The 23225-nt window shown below is 39.4% G+C and overlaps 1 protein-coding gene across 3 annotated transcripts in view; it reads left to right on the plus strand.

Moving 5' to 3' along the window:
- FOXN2 (forkhead box N2) overlaps positions 1 to 23225 on the plus strand; it is a 156991-nt gene that overhangs the window by 41494 nt on the left and 92272 nt on the right. For all 3 annotated transcript variants that reach the window (XM_053712218.1, XM_053712219.1, XM_053712220.1), the window contains exon 3: positions 22275 to 22399. In XM_053712218.1, coding sequence (XP_053568193.1) covers positions 22275 to 22399 — 125 coding nt within the window. The remainder of the gene's footprint in view (positions 1 to 22274; positions 22400 to 23225) is intronic.

Raw genomic sequence — 23225 nt, forward strand, 5'->3', positions numbered from 1 at the left:
ACAAATATGTTAAAAAAAAATAAGAGCCAGGCATATTTCTTCTATAAGGTACGACGAGTCCACGGATTCATCCTTTACTTGTGGGATATTATCCTCCTGTTAACAGGAAGTGGCAAAGAGCACCACAGCAGAGCTGTCTATATAGCTCCTCCCTTAGCTCCACCCCCCAGTCATTCTCTTTGCCTACTCTAAGTACTAGGAAGGGTAAAGTGAAAGAGGTGATAAAATATTAGTTTTTTATTTCTTCACGCAAGAGTTTTTTGTTTTAAATGGTACCGGTGTGTACTATTTACTCTCAGGCAGCAGATGGATGAAGACTTTTGCCTGGAGGATGATGATCTTAGCATTTGTAACTAAGATCCAGTGCAGTTCCCACAGAGGCTGAGGGGTACAAGAAACTTCAGTGTACTATACAGCAGTGAGGTATGTTCAGTCATTTTTTCTGGAGAGACTGTGTATTTCAGAAAGGCTGACAGTATCCCCATGAGGGTAAGGGTAAGCAGTAATCCTAAGAGCTATAGAAAGGCATTACTAAGCTTGCTTAAGGGGCTATTAAAAAATGGTTGACACTGAGTTTTTGAATGTTTGTGGGCAAACGTTTTATGAACTGGGAGTGCTGTTAACGTTTTGTGGGCAACTTTATTGAGAGTACTCTTGGCTTCTTTTTTGGGTCTCAGAACCCACATGGCTAGTTTAAAACCGCTCTGGTGCGGTTCTTTGAGGCTGTAGAGACATCGAGTGAGATGGGCGGGGCCTATTTTCACGCCTCAGATGCGCAGTTGTTTTCACTCAGCAAGCTCCAACTCCTGAGGGCCCTTGTGGATGTTTTGGGCCAAATCGAAGCTTTAACCCCATATTTTCAATCCTTGAGGGCAGGTAGGCGCCACAGCAGGGCTGTGGCAAGGTGCTGGGGGTGTTTTTTTTCGGATTTAGGCCTTATTTCAATCCGGTTTGCACAATAAAGGGTTAAATGTTAAATTTTCTTGTGGGGCAAACTTAACTACACATATTGAGTCTGCTGTCCAAAATTTGAAAAATTTGGTGCCTTTTAAAGCAGTTTTGCAGAACGTGTATGCTTTTTTTTTTTTCTCTTAAAGGCGCAGTACCGTTTTTTAAGATTGTTATTTTTTTTTTTTTCACTAAATAAAGTGTTTTCATGCTTGTTTGTAGTCATTACTAGCCTGTTCAACATGTCTGACATTGAGGAAAGTCATTGTTCAATATGTTTAGAAGCCATTGTGGAACCCCCACTTAGAATGTGTCCCTCATGCACTGAAAGGTCAATAAATTGCAAAGAACATATTTTAGCTACTAAAAGTATGTCGCAGGAGGATTCTCAGTCAGAAGGGAATCGGGTTATGCCATCTAATTCTCCCCAAGTGTCACAACCATTAACGCCCGCACAAGCGACGCAATGTACTTCTAGTGCGTCTAATTCTTTCACCCTGCAAGATATGGCTTTTAAAAATGATGCTTCTGTTGAACAGATTTGTAAGGCTGCGACTTGGTCTTAGCTTCATACCTTTTCCAAATTTTACAAATTTGATACTTTTGCTTCTTCGGAGGCTATTTTTGGGAGAAAAGTTCTTCAAGCAGTGGTCTGTTTAACCATCTGTCTTGTCCCTCACGTTCATCCGTGTCCTGTAGCTTTGGTATTGTATCCCACAAGTAAAGGATGAATCCGTGGACTTGTCGTACCTTATAGAAGAAAAGTAAATTTATGCTTACCTGATAAATGAATTTCTTCTATGGTACGACGAGTCCACGGCCCGCCCTATCATTTTAAGACAGATTATATTTTTTTGGTTTTAAACTTCAGTCACCTCTGCACCTTTTAGTTTCTCCTTTTTCTTCCTGTACCTTCGGTCGAATGACTGGGGGGTGGAGCTAAGGGAGGAGCTATATAGACAGCTCTGCTGTGGTGCTCTTTGCCACTTCCTGTTATCAGGAGGATAATATCCCACAAGTAAAGGATGAATCCGTGGACTCGTCTTACCATAGAAGAAATTAATTTATCAGGTAAGCATAAATTTACTTTTTTAGGAGCCAGACGGTTGGATATGTATATAGATATATGGAGAATAACCCAAAAAGTTAGGAGCCAGGGGTAAAATTCTAGGAGCCACTGGCTCCCAGGCTCCTGGGTTTGTCGGGCCCTGGTTTAGACACAGTCATTGTATTTCAACTGAGTTAACAGCTTATAGGCATGCTCCCAGCAGATAATCTCTGTTCACTTTTGCATTCTACCAAAACTGTGTGTGTGTGTGTGTATGTATGTTAGGCCTGTCAAAAATAATCGTTTTGACGATGCATCGCGATGCGGCATGAAACGATTCTGCATCGATGCGCTGAGACGCGATAATCGATTAACGTTACCCACGTGACCAGCCTCCAGGAAACGTAAAAGAAAGTGCGCGAAAGTGCGCGGTACATCGTTTTGACGTCACTGACGTCACGTCACCCAATAAAGCAACATGGGCGCTCATGGGCGGTCTCTTGAAGTGCCGAAGTTACGCAGTAGGAGCAAAGCAGCAAAGCAGGAGTTTGTTGCCTGAGATTGATGATGGTACACGGCGGTATACTACAGCTACACGGCGGGCTCATTTTTATTTTGTGGGAGACAGAGGAGGAGACCTATGGTGAGAATTAGACTAACTAACTGTTTGTTTAGTTAATAGTTACCAAAACGTTGTACATTTTGCCAATGCCATGCCATAATTGCCATTGCCATGCCTGCCTATTGCCTCAACTGCCTACTACTTGCCAATAGGTAAGAGCAAATCAATAAGGGGTACACAATCACATTTATTACACAATAAGGGGTAACAATTAAATACTTGCCTTATTTACTTAACGTAGTATGCTGAGCTGACTGAGGCTCAGGCTGCTGCATAATTAATTGCTGCATTATTGAATAATATTGCATATATAAAAAATGTATTATAAATAAATATAGTATACTATTATTGTCTAATAATGTCTCTATTAGTCTAATCTGTATCTATATCTACATGTTTTTCACATGGATGGATGGCCTGGTCTGAAGTTCTAATATTTTAATAATATATTAATTCAAGAAAGTGCATGCAATTTTAAACAACTTTCCCTATTATATAATTTGCTTATCCTTTGTTGAAATGCATAGCCTCCTCCTTGTGCACAAAGTATTATATACTTAGTAAGTAATGTGTGTGCTGTGCAATGCATTGCTAATATGTCATCAACAAACGATATCTGAGAAGTATGAAGCAAATTAAATAATAGAAGAGTTAGTTATGATGTTTATTTAAAATTGTATTCTCTATCTGAATCATGAAAGTAAATGTTTGGGTTTTTGCACCTTTAAGTGTGTAATATATTACAGTAACTGTGTCAGTGAGTGAGTGATGTCCCCTGCAATTATCACAATGCAATTTGTTTTAAAATTTATGTTCGCAAAATGTATGGCATTGGCAAAGTAGTTGAAGTTACTAGTACTTGTTGATTTTACATTTGCGGCTTGACATTTTGACAACTGGAACTTAGTGTATTTTCTTTTTTTTTTAACACTGACAGAGTTTGACGTTGACAACAACATCATCCGTCACATATGTACATGTCATGCTAAAATGACAGAGGGAGACAAAAAAGATAGAGAGATAAAAAATGCACCTAGCATTTTAAAAGCAAGCATCTGGGCACATTTTGGATTTTATGAACATACTGGAAAGCACGAATTGGACAAGACACACGCGGTTTGTAAAGCCTGTCACACAAAAATTAAATACCTAGGGAATACTACTAACTTGAGAAATCACGTTAGACGTTTTCACTCTGAGATGCTAACCCCTGCCGCTGTCGCCAGTGCCACTGCCAAGGAAATAACAAGACTAGCTGAAGCTCATCAGCCAAGAATTGATGCAATGCTGTCAACTTTGCCACCCAACTCTGAAAAAGGGAAGAGAATAACCAAAGCTGTGGCAACTTTCATAGCGAAGGACCTACGGCCTTACTCTGTTGTGGAAAACCTTGGGTTTCGCAACCTGTTGAAGACACTAGAGCCACGTTATAAGATCCCGTCACGCAATCACTTAACAGAAAACGTTATACCTGCACTCTACCAAGAAACAAAAGCTCAGGTAATTGCATCAATGAGCCAAGCCAGTCGAGTCGCACTAACGTGTGATTCATGGACTTCAGTCACGACGGAGTCTTATGTAACAGTAACTGCACATTACATTAGCAAGGACTGGAAGATCTTGTCGCATGTGCTGCAAACGAGAGCAGTTTATGAGTCTCACACGGGTTCTCATCTGGCGGAGCTACTGTCTCGTGTCGTGGAAGAATGGCAGCTGTCCGATAAATCTGTAGTGCTTGTGACCGACAATGCTTCGAACATGATTGTTGCTGCTCAAGTTGGAAAATTCCCTCATGTAAAATGCTTCGCCCATACACTGAATCTCGCATCCCAGCGGGCGCTGAAAGTGGCCACGCTCTCCAGGCTTTTAGGCAGAGTGCGACGAATATCAACATTTTTTCACCGCAGCACTACAGCAAACCACTGTCTGAAAGAAAAACAGAAATGTCTTGGCCTGAAGAATCATAAGCTAATAACTGATGTGACAACAAGGTGGAACAGCTCATATGACATGGTCGAGAGGTTCCTAGAACAGCAACCTGCAATCTGTGCCACATTGTTGTCTCCAGAAGTCAGAAAAAGTGAGTCAGATCTCTGCACTCTCAACGAAACAGATGTGTCAAATGCAGAGGATGCTGTGAGTGCATTAAAGCCAATGAAAGATGCAACCACACTGATGTCAGAAGAGCGCAATCCAACTGTTTCTCTCATTGCCCCTCTAAATGCACAACTGCTCCAGAACATGACAGACACCATGGGAGACACACCCATGATCCATGAGATCAAGAATGCCATCAAAACAGATCTCCTGAAGAGGTACAGCAGTGAGGCAGAGAAGAAGATACTTTATACAGCCTCTGCCCTGGATCCTCGTTTTAAGGGACTGCCTTTTATTCTCACAGAGGAGGAGAGATTGGAGATATACAGAGGAGTGACTGAGGAGGCTGCATCCTTGGAGGTAATTTTAATTGCATCATGTTTCTTGAATAGATGTGAGCTGTTGTATGCATTTATTTATGCATTACTGTCTCTCTGAGCACACACATAGCATTAGCTGGCTGGCTGCTCGAGGTAATAATGAATGCTATTTTTTCTATTCTTTTGTTCAAACACAGATTGAGTGTACTAGTACAGTTACATCTAGGAGGACAAACGTGGATGAAGTGCCACTGCCTGAGGGAAAAGAAACTCTGGAAGAAGAATCAGCCATCGAGGAGGATAACCCTTCTCCTCCCAAAAGAAAGTCCACATCGCTTCTCATGACTTTGCTGGGACAGTCTTTCACTGACACTGAAGGTACAATAGAACCCAAGACCCCCTATGCCAAGGCTGAAGAGGAAATAGAGAAATATTGTAAAGCCCCATCTCTGCCTCTCACTGAAGACCCTTTGAAATGGTGGCATGTACATGAGGTCATATTTCCCCTCCTCTCTCATTTGTCAAAGCGATACTTGTGTATCCCAGGTACAAGCGTGTCTGCAGAGCGGGTTTTCTCCACTGCAGGAGATGTGGTAACGGCTAAAAGAAGCACCCTCAAACCAGAGCATGTGGATCAACTAGTGTTCTTACAGAAAAACCTACATATTCCATAATTCTGAGTAGTGATTCAGGTTTATAATATTAATATTTAATGTTTTTTGGCACATCCAGAAGAAAGTGCTGTGTGCCCCACTGCCCAGTGCAGACTACTGTTAAGTTATTTTATATTTGTTACTGTTATATAGCTTATAGCTTTTTGAAAAATGAAGCTTAAAACCTTGAGTAAATCTTTGTTGGATCACAAAATATACTAGTACACTACACGACACGACCGACCACGTCACTCTGTCACAGTCACACACACACACACACAATACAAAAGAAACAACACACAACTGCACACACCTCATGTGTGCGTGTCAGTGTCACCCTTCACCATGATTCACTCTTTTTATGATGTGTGTTTTTTTTGGTATTGTTTGACTGTGTGTGACTGTGACTGTGTGTGTGTTGTGTAACAATATATTTGTGATCCCATAAAGATATTGATAATCAAAGTTAGTAAATCTAGTAGTTCAATGCTACTTCTTGTATAATGTCTATTACTACTTCTAGTGTTACTGTGATGTTTGCCAATCAGGAAGTGCTCTGTTTTGTAGATGTTGTGCTATTGTTACAGCACACCCCTGTATTGTTTGCAATGCAGTGAGTGCATAGTGCACACTGCATAAGGGATTATTAATATTATTCATTCACACTAAAAAATTGTCTATTTTAAATAGACCCTTTAAGAAAGATATCATATGTTTTTGTTTATGATCCCAATCCCAAATGCCATCCCACCCACTCCCAGGCAGATCTGTAGGGGTTAACCGAATATAACCAACCAGTTAACAATAACAATGTGTGTACTGCAGTGTCTAACTGTCTCTTTATGAGTGTGTGAGTGTGTCTGTGAGTGAGTGCCAGTTTGAAAAGTTTGTATGTATCTCATTCTCTATGAGTGTGTGTGAGATGAGTGTATTAACTGCCTTTGAATTTTTTTGTTTGTATGTGATTGTGTGTCTGTCCCAGTGTCACTGTCTAAGTGTCTATGAGTGTGAGTGTGACTGTGGCTGACTGTGGTGCCATTGAATGTTTTTGTTTGTGTGTGTGTCCCACTGTGTCTCTAGTGTCTGAGTGTCTAGTGAGTGTGACTGTCTAACTGTCTATGAGTGCACTATGCAGAGAGTGAGACTGAAGCCAAACCCCACTATAGGGGAAGGAAAAGCCTTGAGTAAACCTTGAGTAAATCTTTATTGGATCACAAATATACTGTGCACTACAGACAGTACAGCACACACACAGTGCCACACACAACAGCACAATACAAAAATAAAGCACACACACCTCAGGTGAGTGGCGTGCCACCCTTTCTTCACCATGATTTACTCCTTGATGTCTGTGTCCTTTTTTATGTATTGTTTGTTTGTGTGTGACTGCTGTGTACTGTTCAGTGACAGACTCAGTCACTATTCAGTTGTGTGTAGTACTGCTTTAACAGTAACTAATAACTAACTAATTATATTTGTGATCCCATAAAGATAATATAATCATCAAGAAGAAACTGTAGTTATAGTAGTTCAGTTCAATGCTACTTGTTTTAAATGTCTCTCTCTGTCTCTAGTACTATTGTAAGTCTGTAACTGTGTAAACTAATTGTATATGTCACAATCACATGTGTGTTGTGTGCACACTCTGTGCTGTGTGTTGTGTTCCAGATTCTTCACGTGATGTTTGTTTGCCACAAATTGACAGTCATGAAGGCACAGTGGACTGCACCTGTAATTTTGTACCTATAAGGGATTTATGTTTTGTTTTCTGAGGACAATTTTCACACAAATAAGGTATTATGGTGGTAACTTAAGCTTAACCTATCTATTTGGGTTTTAATTTAATGTCTATTATATTATTATTACTAAGTAAGTAAAGAAATTAAATTAAAACCAACATAGATAGGTTAGACATTTATTTGTTGTTCATGTTTCTTTACAAGTGTATAGTGTACTACTTACTAATATATAATATATACATTTAAATATTTTCTTTTACTGAAGAAGTACACTGTGAGCACTGCACTTTTTACACTACGTACTCTGTAACTACAGTTTGATGCCATAATATTGTTTCCAAACCAATACAACAATTGCCATTTAGTATTTACTGTTCTATAAACTGTTGTTGTCTGCTGTGTTCAGACTTTGCCACAGGAAGAGTGTCCTTTTTTGAGCTAATAAAATAAAAAAAGAGTTTATTTCAATACTTTGACTTCTTGAATTTTTTTTTCTGAAAAATTTAAAAATTGGGCAGAAATAGTGCAGTAATCGTGATGCATCGCGATGCATCGTAGAATCGAATCGTATCGAATCGTTACGATGATAATCGTAATCGAATCGAATCGTGAGACAGGTGAAGATGCGCAGCTCTAATGTATGTATGTATATATATCTATATATCTATATCTCATAGAAGGTATTGTGTGGGGGAGTTAAATCTTTACAATTCAGAAACTTAAATTAAAGGCACTGCAGTATAAATTTTCAGGTAAAGTATATATTATATTTTGTCTCTATCCCAACTTGTTTTATGTCCCTTTTAGGTCCCGCCACAGCATTTCAATTGGGTTGAGGTCTGGATTTTGACTGGGCCACAGCAACAACTTGATTATTTTCTTTTTCAGCCATTCTGTTGTAGATTTGATGGTGTGCTTGGTATCATTGTCCTGTTGCATGACCCAATTTCGGCCAAGCTTTAGTTGTCAGACAGATGGCCTCACATTTGACTCGAGAATACTTTTGTATACAGAGGAGTTTATGGTTTGACTCAATAACTGCAAGGTGCCCAGGGCCTGTGGCTGAAAAACAAGCCCAAATCATCACACCTCCACCACCGTGCTTGACAGTTGCTATGAGGTGTTTCTGCTGATAAGCTGTGTTTTGGTTTTTGCCAAACGTGGTGCTGTGCATTATGGCCAAACATCTCCACTTTGGTCTCATCTGTCCAAAGGACATTGTTCCAGAAGTCTTGTGGTTTGTTCAGATGAACCTTTGCAAACTTAAGCCGTGCTGTCATGTTCTTTTTAGAGAGAAGAGGCTTTCTCCTGGGAACCCTTCCTTACAAATAATACTTGTTCAGTCTTTTTCTAATTGTACTGTCATGGACTTTAACATTTAACATGCTAGTTAAGACCTGTAGATTCTGAGATGTAACTCATGGTTTTTTCTTACAATTTCTCTTGGCATTGCACGGTCTGACCTTGGGGTGAATTTGCTGGTATGTCCACTCCTGGGAAAATTGGCAAATGTCTTGAATGTTTTCCATTTGTGAATAATCATGTGCCTCACTGTAGAATGATGGACTTTAAATTGTTTGGAAATGGCCTTATAACCCTTCCCAGATTGATGGGCAGCAACAATTGCTTCTCTAAGATCATTGCTGATGTCTTTCCTTCTTGGCATTGTGTTAACACACACCTGAATGCTCCAGACCAGCAAACTGCTAAAACGTCAGCTTTTTGCTGAGGATCTATTACTCAAGGGCATTTGATTAGCAGCACCTGGCTGCTACTAAGCCTGTTAATTCCTTTGGAAGCAGAAAGGATGTACTTCGTTTTTCGATTATGGCTTCTCCATTTTGGCTTTATTTTTGTTAAATCATGAGACAGTGTAATGTGTTGTTCATCTGAGGTTATATTTACCTAATTAAGACCTGCTAAGGACTAGATGACTGTTATGTCCTGATGCGTAAAACCATAGACTTCAAAGAGGGTGTACTTTCTTTTTCTCATGACTTTATTTGTTATGTAACTTTTTTTAAACTGTGCTAAAAAATGCAAAAATGTATCTCTTCTGTTCTTTATTATGTGAGCTAAACAGAAGTAAAAGGTACAGCTGTCATAAAGGCAGTGACAGCAAACATCTGTGAAAGTGCACTGCTTCTGTCACAGGATGAAACATTAAGTGAGCTTCAAGATGGCGGTGCCCAGTATAAAATGCAGAGCTTTACCAACTGAATTCTGTAATGAGCTAAGAGAACTGTTTAAAAAGAGATTTTGCTACATGAGGAAAAACGGATATATATATATAAAGGACCAGTGTGGAAAATAGAATATTTGTAGAACCGGCTGGTCATTTTAATTAAATTTGAAGAAATCTTTTTGGCAGTGCCTTGTGGTATTAAATCAGCAGTAACTAGTGCTCCGTCACTTTAATTTTCTTATGCAAATTGCTGTGACAAGAATACTTTTTTCAAATAAAGGTAGCCACCATAAAACAAAGCACTGTCATATTGAAATGTTCAGCAGTTATTCTGAATGAAGCATGTTATATTAAAGTGTGGATAAACACTTTTTGGTTTGTCTTTTCAAAGATTTAACAGTTACAATGAAATCTTCCCTGTTCTTCCAATATCAGAAGACAAATGGTTACAATACAGTCACAAGTCTAACTATGCTCTCATGTAACAGTCTGGTTTGGGTTGTCATGGTAGCACTTCCTTCTGCTGGCTCTTTTCTTGAGCTTCTAGTAATGTGAGACCAGCCCGTGTTCTTCCTCACTGGAGGAGCGTAACCTTCTGTGTCTGAGATTAAAATGAAAACCAGGTCTTCTGTTGCTAAAATACACCAAATTTCAGGAGTTTACCAAAAGAAGTAATGAACAGTAGAATATAATTTAATATATATATATATATATATATATATATATATATATATATATATATATATATATATATATATATATCTATCTATCATTGCAGTTAATTTTCTTGATTGACTAATAACAGCAATACTGCCGATAATGATATTATACTACGTGTATTGCAAACCTTATTATAGTATCTGTCCCTTAGGGCTAAATTTATTGAGCTGCATTCAAAGCTTTTTCTTCTGTTATGTGTGATCAGTCCACGGGTCATCATTACTTCTGGGATATTATCTGTTCCCCTACAGGAAGTGCAAGAGGATTCACCCAGCAGAGTTGCTATATAGCTCCTCCCCTCTACGTCACCCCCAGTCATTCTCTTGCACCCAAAGACTAGATAGGAGGTGTGAGAGGACTATGGTGATTATACTTAGTTTTTAGAACTTCAATCAAAAGTTTGTTATTTTACAATAGCACCGGAGCGTGTTATTACCTCTCTGGCAGAGTTTGAAGAAGAATCTACCAGAGTTTTTCTTATGATTTTAACCGGAGTAGTTAAGATCATACTGCTGTTTCTCGGCCATCTGAGGGAGGTAAAAACTTCAGATCAGGGGACAGCGGGCAGTTGAATCTGCATTGAGGTATGTAGCAGTTTTTATTTTCTGAATGGAATTGATGAGAAAATCCTGCCATACCGTTATAATGAACATGTATGTATACTCTACACTTTAGTATTCTGGGGATGGTATTTCACCGGAATTACTCTGTAAAAGTACATTAAACCTTTTAATAGGTATTTTTTATGTTAAACGTTTTTGCTGGAATGTAGAATCGTTTGCATTAATGAGGTACTGAGTGAATAAATATTTGGGCATTATTTTTCCACTTGGCAGTTTGCTTGTTTTAATTATGACAGTTTCGTTTCTCTCTCACTGCTGTGTGTGAGAGGGAGGGGCCGTTTTTGGCGCTCTTTGCTACGCATCAAAAATTTCCAGTCAGTTACTGTTGTATTTTCTGCATGATCCGGTTCATCTCTAACAGAACTCAGGGGTCTTCAAACTTCTTTGAAGGGAGGTAGATTCTCTCAGCAGAGCTGTGAGACTTATATAGTGACTGTGATTTAAAACGTTGCTCTGTAATTTTTATGTTTAAAATTTAATTAGTGTTACTTTACTAATGGGAACAAACCTTTGCTAAAAAGTTGTGTTGTTTTTAAAGAGTGATGCTATAACTGTTTTTCAGTTCATTATTTCAACTGTCATTTAATCGTTTAGTGCTTCTTGAGGCACAGTACGTTTTTGTTAAATAAGATTGTAACCGAGTTGCATGTTTATTGCTAGTGTGTTAAACATGTCTGATTCAGAGGAAGATACCTGTGTCATTTGTTCCAATGCCAAGGTGGAGCCCAATAGAAATTTATGTACTAACTGTATTGATGCTACTTTAAATAAAAGCCAATCTGTACAAATTGAACAAATTTCACCAAACAGCGAGGGGAGAGTTATGCCGACTAACTCGCCTCACGTGTCAGTACCTGCATCTCCCGCCCGGGAGGTGCGTGATATTATGGCGCCTAGTACATCTGGGCAGCCATTACAGATAACATTACAAGATATGGCTACTGTCATGACTGAAGTTTTGGCTAAATTACCAGAACTAAGAGGCAAGCGTGATCACTCTGGGGTGAGAACAGAGTGCGCTGATAATTCTAGGGCCATGTCTGATACTGCGTCACAGCTTGCAGAGCATGAGGACGGAGAGCTTCATTCTGTAGGTGACGGTTCTGATCCAAGCAGATTGGATTCAGATATTTCAAATTTTAAATTTAAATTGGAAAACCTCCGTGTATTACTAGGGGAGGTCTTAGCGGCTCTTAACGATTGTAACACTGTTGCAATACCAGAGAAAATGTGTAGGTTGGATAAATACTTTGCGGTACCGGCGAGTACTGACGTTTTTCCTATACCTAAGAGATTAACTGAAATTGTTACTAAGGAGTGGGATAGACCCGGTGTGCCGTTCTCACCCCCTCCAATATTTAGAAAGATGTTTCCAATAGACGCCACCACACGGGACTTATGGCAAACGGTCCCTAAGGTGGAGGGAGCAGTTTCTACTTTAGCTAAGCGCACCACTATCCCGGTGGAGGATAGCTGTGCTTTTTCAGATCCTATGGATAAAAAATTAGAGGGTTACCTTAAGAAAATGTTTGTTCAACAAGGTTTTATATTACAACCCCTTGCATGCATCGCGCCGATTACGGCTGCGGCAGCATTTTGGATTGAGTCTCTGGAAGAGAACCTTAGTTCAGCTACGCTGGACGACATTACGGACAGGCTTAGAGTCCTTAAACTAGCTAATTCATTCATTTCGGAGGCCGTAGTACATTTAACCAAACTTACGGCTAAGAATTCAGGATTCGCCATTCAGGCACGTAGGGCGCTGTGGCTAAAATCCTGGTCGGCTGATGTAACTTCTAAGTCCAAATTACTTAATATACCTTTCAAGGGGCAAACTTTATTTGGGCCCGGTTTGAAAGAAATTATTGCTGACATTACAGGAGGTAAGGGCCACGCTCTACCTCAAGACAAAGCCAAAGCTAAGGCTAGACAGTCTAATTTTCGTCCCTTTCGGAATTTCAAATCAGGAACAGCATCAACTTCCACTGCACCAAAACAGGAAGGAGCTGTTGCTCGTTACAGACAAGGCTGGAAACCTAACCAGTCCTGGAATAAGGGCAAGCAGGCCAGGAAACCTGCTGCTGCCCCTAAGACAGCATGAACCGAGGGCCCCCGATCCGGGACCGGATCTAGTGGGGGGCAGACTCTCTCTCTTCGCCCAGGCTTGGGCAAGAGATGTCCAGGATCCCTGGGCGCTAGAGATCATATCTCAGGGATACCTTCTAGACTTCAAATTCTCTCCCCCAAGAGGGAGATTTCATCTGTCAAGGTTGTCAACAAACCAAATAAAGAAAGACGCGTTTCTACGCTGTGTACAAGATCTATTATTAATGGGAGTGATCCATCCGGTTCCGCGGTCGGAACAAGGACAAGGGTTTTACTCAAACCTGTTTGTGGTTCCCAAAAAAGAGGGAACTTTCAGGCCAATCTTGGATTTAAAGATCCTAAACAAATTCCTAAGAGTTCCATCGTTCAAAATGGAAACTATTCGGACTATCTTACCCATGATCCAAAAGGGTCAGTACATGACCACAGTGGATTTAAAGGATGCTTACCTTCACATACCGATTCACAAAGATCATTACCGGTATCTAAGGTTTGCCTTCTTAAACAGGCATTACCAGTTTGTAGCCCTTCCATTCGGATTGGCTACGGCTCCAAGAATCTTCACAAAGGTTCTGGGTGCCCTTCTGGCGGTACTAAGACCGCGAGGAATTTCGGTAGCTCCGTACCTAGACGACATTCTGATACAAGCTTCAAGCTTTCAAACTGCCAAGTCTCATACAGAGTTAGTTCTGGCATTTCTAAGGTCGCATGGATGGAAAGTGAACGAAAAGAAGAGTTCTCTCTTTCCTCTCACAAGAGTTCCATTCCTGGGGACTCTTATAGATTCTGTAGAAATGAAGATTTATCTGACAGAAGACAGATTAACAAAGCTTCTAAATGCATGCCGTGTCCTTCATTCCATTCAACTCCCGTCAGTAGCTCAATGCATGGAGGTGATCGGCTTAATGGTAGCAGCAATGGACATAGTACCCTTTGCACGCCTACATCTCAGACCGCTGCAATTGTGCATGCTGAGTCAGTGGAATGGGGATTACTCAGATTTGTCCCCCACTCTGAATCTGGATCAAGAGACCAGAAACTCTCTTCTATGGTGGCTTTCTCGGCCACATCTGTCCAGGGGGATGCCATTCAGCAGGCCGGACTGGACAATTGTAACAACAGACGCCAGCCTACTAGGTTGGGGCGCTGTCTGGAATTCTCTGAAGGCTCAGGGACAATGGAGTCAGGAGGAAAGTCTCCTGCCAATAAACATTCTGGAATTGAGAGCAGTTCTCAATGCCCTTCTAGCTTGGCCCCAGTTAAAAACTCGGGGGTTCATCAGGTTTCAGTCGGACAACATCACGACTGTAGCTTACATCAACCATCAGGGAGGGACAAGAAGCTCCCTAGCAATGATGGAAGTATCAAAGATAATTTGCTGGGCAGAGTCTCACTCTTGCCACCTGTCAGCAATCCACATCCCGGGAGTGGAGAACTGGGAGGCGGATTTCTTGAGTCGCCAGACTTTTCATCCGGGGGAGTGGGAACTTCATCCGGAGGTCTTTGCCCAAATACTTCGACGTTGGGGCAAACCAGAGATAGATCTCATGGCGTCTCGCCAGAACGCCAAACTTCCTCGCTACGGATCCAGATCCAGGGATCCGGGAGCGGTTCTGATAGATGCTTTGACAGCACCTTGGAACTTCAGGATGGCTTATGTGTTTCCACCCTTCCCGCTGCTTCCTCGATTGATTGCCAAGATCAAACAGGAGAGAGCATCAGTGATTCTAATAGCGCCTGCATGGCCACGCAGGACTTGGTATGCAGATCTAGTGGACATGTCATCCTGTCCGCCTTGGTCTCTACCTCTAAGACAGGACCTTCTGATTCAGGGTCCATTCAAACATCAAAATCTAACTTCTCTGAAGCTGACTGCTTGGAAATTGAACGCTTGATTTTATCAAAACGTGGTTTTTCTGAGTCGGTTATTGATACCCTGATACAGGCTAGGAAGCCTGTTACCAGAAGGATTTACCATAAGATATGGCGTAAATACCTATACTGGTGTGAATCCAAAGATTACTCCTGGAGTAAGGTTAGGATTCCTAGGATATTGTCTTTTCTACAAGAAGGGTTTATCGGCTAGCTCATTAAAGGGACAGATCTCAGCTCTGTCCATCTTGTTTCACAGGCGTCTGTCAGAAAATCCAGACGTCCAGGCCTTTTGTCAGGCTTTAGCTAGGATCAAGCCTGTGTTTAAAACTGTTGCTCCGCCATGGAGTTTAAACTTAGTTCTTAACGTTTTACAGGGTGTTCCGTTTGAACCCCTTCATTCCATTGATATAAAATTGTTATCTTGGAAAGTTCTATTTTTAATGGCTATTTCCTCGGCTCGAAGAGTCTCTGAGTTATCAGCCTTACATTGTGATTCTCCTTATCTGATCTTTCACTCAGACAAGGTAGTTCTGCGTACTAAACCTGGGTTCTTACCTAAGGTAGTCACTAACAGGAATATCAATCAAGAGATTGTTGTTCCATCCTTGTGTCCAAATCCTTCTTCAAAGAAGGAACGTCTTCTACACAATCTGGATGTAGTTCGTGCCCTCAAGTTCTACTTGCAGGCAACTAAGGATTTTCGACAAACGTCTTCCCTGTTTGTCGTGTACTCTGGTCAGAGGAGAGGTCATAAGGCTTCGGCTACCTCTCTCTCCTTCTGGCTTCGTAGCATAATTCGTTTAGCCTATGAGACTGCTGGACAGCAGCCTCCTGAAAGAATTACAGCTCATTCTACTAGAGCTGTGGCTTCCACTTGGGCCTTTAAGAATGAGGCCTCTGTTGAACAGATTTGCAAGGCTGCAACTTGGTCTTCGCTTCATACTTTTTCCAAATTTTACAAATTTGACACTTTTGCTTCTTCGGAGGCTATTTTTGGGAGAAAGGTTCTTCAGGCAGTGGTTCCTTCTGTATAATGAGCCTGCCTATCCCTCCCGTCATCCGTGTACTTTTGCTTTGGTATTGGTATCCCAGAAGTAATGATGACCCGTGGACTGATCACACATAACAGAAGAAAACATAATTTATGCTTACCTGATAAATTCCTTTCTTCTGTTGTGTGATCAGTCCACGGCCCGCCCTGTTTTTTAAGGCAGGTAAATATTTTTTAAATTATAATCCAGTCACCACTACACCCTTGGCTTCTCCTTTCTCGTTGGTCTTTGGTCGAATGACTGGAGGTGACGTAGAGGGGAGGAGCTATATAGCAACTCTGCTGGGTGAATCCTCTTGCACTTCCTGTAGGGGAACAGATAATATCCCAGAAGTAATGATGACCCGTGGACTGATCACACAACAGAAGAAAGGAATTTATCAGGTAAGCATAAATTATGTTTTTTGCTTTGTGGAGAAGGTTTACATAAGCGAGCCTGCTGCCACATATTTATCAGAAATCGCTTTTTTTTTTTTTTTATTATTCCTCTCTGCAACCTCAGAGGTGGTGAGATTAATCACCCCGACAATCGATTGTTTGGGGTGATTGACATTCCCTGCTTTAGTGCAATTGGTTGCGCCGGAGCAGGGAGGTATAATTGCACGAGAATCCTCTTGTGCAATGTTACATTTTTCTGTGTGATGCAATATCACTACTTGTATATATATATGGATATATACACACACACACAAACACACACACACACACACACACACGTCTAAAAGAGGCTTCTCTCTATATATAAGATTCATAATTTTAAATCGCCATCTCAAAGTTTTTTAATGTCCCTTTTTAAATTCCCTGTACACATTACTATAATTTGGGTATTACTGTATGTGGATGAGTTGACATGAGACAAGTAAGAGGGTAATCAGGGGGCTAAATTGCTGATGCATTTGTTAAAGGGACAGTAAACACCTTGAGATTTAAATATAAAATGTTTAGTTTTGTGTAGCAAAATAACTTCAGTATACTTTCATTATTTATTTTGCCTCCATTCATGTAATTTAACTCTGGAAATTGTGGATATTTCACTCAATTTTTTATGGCTAACTCTAATTTTGGTTTTAGCTGATAACATTTACACAATAATTCACTTTATACTAACTTGCAACTGACCATTTTTTATAGTATGTATGTATTGGGTACTTGTAAAGCGCGGCTAATCACCCGTAAGGGTCTCAAGGCGCTGCTCATTTTATCGACCTCGGTAGGATGAAAGGCTGAGTGGACCTTGCCGGGGATCGAACCTGCAACCCTTAGGTTGCTATAGAGCTCAGCCACAGTTCCTTAGCATGCTGAGCTATCTGTCCAATCTCGAAGGGCAGATACCCTTTTTCAAGGCTTTCTGAATCTTCTGACACTTCTCTGCCACCTCCTAACGTGACAAAAGGCAAAGAATGACTGGGGTAAGGAGGAAGTGGGAGGGATATTTAAGCCTTTGGCTGGGGTGTCTTTGCCTCCTCCTCCTATAGTCACCAGAGTAAGGCAAATGGTGTGTGTGTGTGGGTGGATTTTGGCTATTGACAAACTATTGCAGTAAAAAGGATGCTATTTTGTTTTTAAAACTTTTAGATTTGTATGATATGTTATTCTATAGAAAGGCAACAGAAATGTCTCGTAATTACACTGTGTTTACAGTCCCTTTAAGTTTAAGGGGCTGCATAACGGCTGCATGTGTTGAGGCAACTAATGTGTTGTTTTTGATCAACCATCTAATCCACTGTCTAATTCACTGCAGAACATTAGAGGGCAATAAAGAGCTAGTTGTGCATTTGTTGATTTAGATGATTCTGTCAAATCTGGTTCTTTAAATTTAAAAATGTAATTGCAATGTCAGCCTTCATTTGATTTGTAGACTCCTCTGAAGTAGAATATTGTTTTGTTTGAATATTGTTTGCATTGTCAATACTGTTAACTGTTAAGATAGTGTTCTGTAGGATTTGGTTGATTCATGTAAAACACAGGATTATGATCAATGTATTTACTTCTTTTTAAAGTAGTGTTGGTCATGTTGGGCTTTATGACAGTGATCTAATTGACTTACTTGTCTCATATGATTTCCTGTGTGATGTGGCCAAAAGGGTACATTATTTTAGTTCTAATTTTCCTGACTTTTGTGTTGTTGAGCATGTAAATTCTCTGGTCTCTTCTGATGTTCTGAATTAATGCAGCACGAAAGCTACTGAGTTATAAAACAATTTGCCTATTTAATTATCACTTTGTATTTTCACTAAAGTTCCCATTAGACCTGTTCACTCATATACTCCTGGATATTTGGATCCTGATGAGTATTACACTGGACAGTCTAGTTTTTCAACTTGAGGTCCAGTTGTTTTATTTAGAAATCATGGACATTATTAAATGATTAAGTCTTAGCTGTGATCATATGAAGGACATCTGGCAACCCTAAAACCCTTCAAGCAGTTAATTCTAAAAATTTGCCATCCCATGCTGAAAAGTGATAGCATGGTTTATGGAAGCTTTAATGTGCTTCTAGTAATTAAAAATCCTATTTGAATAGAAAAAAATATATAATTTAAATTGATTGTTAACTTTAAGTCGGTCATTGATACCCTGATTCAGGCTAGAAAACCTGTCACTAGGAAAATTTATCATAAGATATGGCGAAAATATCTTTATTGGTGTGAATCCAAGGGTTACTCATGGAGTAAGATTAGGATTCCTAGGATATTGTCTTTTCTCCAAGAAGGATTGGAGAAGGGATTATCAGCTAGCTCCTTAAAGGGACAGTTATCTGCTTTGTCTATTCTTTTACACAAGCGTCTGGCAGATGTTCCAGACGTTCAGGCGTTTTGTCAGGCTTTAGTTAGAATCAAGCCTGTGTTTAAATCCGTTGCTCCGCCATGGAGCTTAAATTTAGTTCTTAAAGTTCTTCAAGGGGTTCCGTTTGAACCTATGCATTCCATAGATATTAACCTTCTATCTTGGAAAGTTCTGTTTTTAGTAGCTATCTTTTCGTCTCGAAGAGTTTCAGAGTTATCTGCTTTACAGTGTGACTCACCTTATCTTGTTTTCCATGCAGATAAAGTGGTTTTGCGTACCAAACCTGGATTTCTTCCTAAAGTTATTTCTAATAGGAATATCAATCAGGAAATTGTTGTTCCTTCTCTGTGTCCTAATCCTTCTTCCAAGAAGGAACGTCTGTTGCATAATCTTGATGTGGTTTGTGCTTTAAAGTTCTACTTACAAGCAACTAAAGATTTCCGTCAAACATCTTCTTTGTTTGTTGTCTATTCTGGAAAGAGGAGAGGTCAAAAGTCTACCGCTACCTCTCTTTCTTTTTGGATGAAAAGCATCATCCGTTTGGCTTATGAGACTGCTGGCCAGCAGTCTCCTGAAAGGATTACTGCTCACTCTACTAGAGCAGTGGCTTCCACATGGGCTTTTAAAAATGAGGCTTCTGTTGAACAGATTTGTGAGGCGGTGACTTGGTCTTCGCTTCATACTTTTTCCAAATTTGATACTTTTGCTTCTTTGGAGGCAATTTTTGGGAGAAAGGTTCTACAAGCAGTGGTGCCTTCCGTTTAGGTACCTGTCTTATCCCTCCCTTCATCCGTGTCCTAAAGCTTTGGTATTGGTATCCCACAAGTATTGGATGAATCCGTGGACTCGATACATCTTGCAAGAGAAAAAAGAATTTATGCTTACCTGATAAATTTCTTTCTCTTGTGATGTATCGAGTCCACGGCCCGCCCTGTCTATTTAAGACAGGTAGTATATTTAATTCAAAAACTTCAGTCACCTCTGCACCCTATAGTTTCTCCTTTTTCTTCCTAACCTTCGGTCGAATGACTGGGGGGTGGAGCTAAGGGAGGATCTATTTACACGGCTCTTCTGTGGGTGCTCTCTTTGCCACTTCCTGTTGGGAAGGAGAATATCCCACAAGTATTGGATGAATCCGTGGACTCTACATCGCAAGAGAAATAAATTTATCAGGTAAGCATAATTTCTGTTTTTATATACTTGGCAGTAATTTATTAAAGTTAACAATCACTTTCAATGAAAGAAATCTGATATTTTATTTATTTTAAATAATTTATCCAACATGTTTAGAAGGAAATGTTGCTTCTTTTTTGGCTAGAGAGGGGGTGGAAACAATATGACAGAACCTTTTAAACTACAGGTAGCCCTCAGTTTACGCCGGGGTTAGGTTCCAGAAGGAATGGTTGTAAATCGAAACCGTTGTAAATAGAAACCCAGTTTATAATGTAAGTCAATGGGTAGTGAGGGAGAGAGGTTCCAGGCCCCTCTCAAAATTGTCATAAGTAACACCTAGTACATTATTTTTAAAGCTTTGAAATGAAGACATTAAATGCTAAACAGCATTATATACCTAATAAAATAATCACACAACACAGAATATATAATTAAACTAAGTTAAATGAACAAAAACATTTGCTAAACAGCATTATAAACCTAATAAAATAATCACACAACACAGACTTCACTTGCATTTTTCTGCAAACAGTACTTTCTGTGCACTCAAATCTGGACTGTTTATAGACAAGATCTTGTTCCTTTGAAATCTGCTCGACAGCTCATATCTGGTTAAACTGATTAATTTCAGCTTGCTTGGCTTTTACTGCCATTACCAGCTGTAAGTAGCAAGAAATCAGGGAGGCTCTTTATACTTTCTTGTACAATATATGCTGATTCTTTGCTGGACCTTAAAGGGACAGTAGACGCCATTTTTCATATAACTGCATGTAATAGACACTACTATAAATAAGAATATGCACAGATATTGATCTAAAAATCCAGTATAAAACTTTTTAAAAACCTACTTAGAAACACCTAGTCTAGCACTGTTGATAAGTTAGTCTCAGACACCCACTGAAAGGGGCTGGGTAAACAAAAAGAGCACTCCCTCCCCCCCGACATATGAAAAGACAGATAACATAAAGGGGAGCCTGTAGGAGTCTGTAATCTTGTGTATACATAACACTGTGGGGATTGGTTAGGAGTCTGAAGATCAGCACAATGTTTTTAAAAAATAAATAAATAATTAAGCAAAACTATACATTATTACCAAAACAATCCCAGATGGGCTATTTAAATGTAAAAAGCAAGTTTCCCTTTGTTGTCTTTTATGTAGTAAATTTTTATTAAGGAACATGAAAAGACTACATACAAGAGAAAACTTAATGAGCGAATGTCCTTGATTTGTGGATTTATTATAGAAGATATAAAAGTCCATGAAAGCATAAATTCTTGAATTGTCCTCAGATTCTGAATTGGCAAACAAAGAGAAAGTCCAGATATTAATGCATTAGTGGAGTAAATTATAAGCATGGACTTCCCTCATGTTCTTTTTGTTTGAGTCCAAGGATAAGATACCATATTTAACAAAATCAGCAAACAATCGATGGACTATTAAGAGAGAAGAAGAAATAACTTAAAGAAAAATAAAGTCCAAAACATTGGCGATTCACCACTCAATTTTTTGTTTATGTATTTATTCTATTAAGTGTTCTAATTTCACTGTGGGGTAATTTAAAGGGATACTGAACCCACATTTTTTATTTCATGATTCAGATAGAGCATGCAATTTAAAGCAACTTTCTAATTTACTCCTATTATCAATTTTTCTTCATTCTCTTGCTATCGTTTTTTATTTTAAAAAGCAGGAATGAAAGCTTAGGAGCTGGCCCATTTTTGGTTCAGGACCCTGGGTAGCAAGGGCCGGCTTCTAACCTTACATTTCTGCTTTTTCAAATAAAGATAGCAAGAGAATGAAGAAAAATTGATAATGGGAGTAAATTAGAAATTTGCTTGAAATTGCATGCTCTATCTGGATCATTAAAGAAAAAAATGTGGGTGTTGTGTCCCTTTAACTAATGTTTATATATGTATAACTGTATTTACTGTAATGGAGTAATTCTTGTGAGGAACCAAATGAATAGCAGCCGACGAAATAGCTATTCTCCCTTTTTATAAATCGTACATTTTTTGTTTTATTAATATTTTTTTATGAATATTTAAGGTTTTTAGCTATGAAATATCTTTCCACTGAGCTTATCTGCAGTTTGTTTTTTTTTACTATGAAAAAATGTCTTTGTTAATGTATGCATGTGTGTGTATATGTGTGTATTATTTATTATATATGTGTGTGTCTGTGTGTGATTTTATTGAGCATAAAATGACATTAGAACAGAATAACACTTAAGATGCCTGATATTATGAATATGTTTTAATCCATTATGTGTAAACATTTTTTCTTCAGAGTAGTTGTAATATTTTTATTTTCTCATCATATTTTGTAGGTGAATGGAAAAGGTTCATTATGGTGTGTTGATCCAGAATATAAACCTAATCTTATCCAAGCACTGAAGAAGCAGCCATTTTCTGCAGCACTTACACTGTACACCCCTCCTGCCTCACCTACAGGGTAAGTTGAAGTTTTAACTGGGGGCCTGTTTTCCTCATGAATGTGCAAACTAAATTAAAAACAAAATAGTTCATTATCCCATACAGACCTTTTTAATTCGCATATAAGTAAAATGTATTAATTAATTTTTAAATAGAACAGATACTAACGAATAATACTGAGCGGATGTTTGTTCCTGGTATAGCGCTTCTCTTTCTGAACGCATTTGTATTATCATCCTGGGGAAGTCTTCCTAAGGGTGATGGGGGAAGCCAGACTGGGACTCCTTGCCCCAATGTGCTTAGAGGAAAATGGCTGCACCTCACTGACGAAGCCCAATGAAGGCCGAAACGATCGTCTGGGGTTGTCATGTTACTTGTTCAAAGGAGGATTGCCTGGTATTTCGGGGACTGTCCTTACTAGGCGGAGTCAGACTGATATACTTTAGGAAAGTTCTTCTCTGTTAAAAGCAAAATTGGGTTAATTGCTCCTGGGTGGTAACTTGCCAAAGAACAAGCTACTGAGCTGCTGTTCATTCCTGGTAGAGTGCTTCTCTTTCCTCATGCATTAACTAATAGTTGCTTACCCCATATCATCCTCATTGGTTAGTTAGCAGTAGTATTTTCTTTATTGCGATAAAGGGATAGTTTGTAGGTCTTAATGTTTTTAAAACAAATTTAACCACCTTTTTACTATTCTTTTTCAATAGCCAAACTCCACCCACCATTTTTCTTATTTGGAGGAGCCAATATGAGCCTTAGTCCACAGTCAATAAGGCAAGCCACTGTCATAAAGTTAGTATAAAGTATGTGGTTTTGCAGCAGTTTTCTGATAAAGCCAATTGGGT

The sequence above is a fragment of the Bombina bombina genome, chromosome 4, assembly GCF_027579735.1.
Source record: "Bombina bombina isolate aBomBom1 chromosome 4, aBomBom1.pri, whole genome shotgun sequence".
Taxonomy (NCBI): Eukaryota; Metazoa; Chordata; class Amphibia; order Anura; family Bombinatoridae; genus Bombina; species Bombina bombina.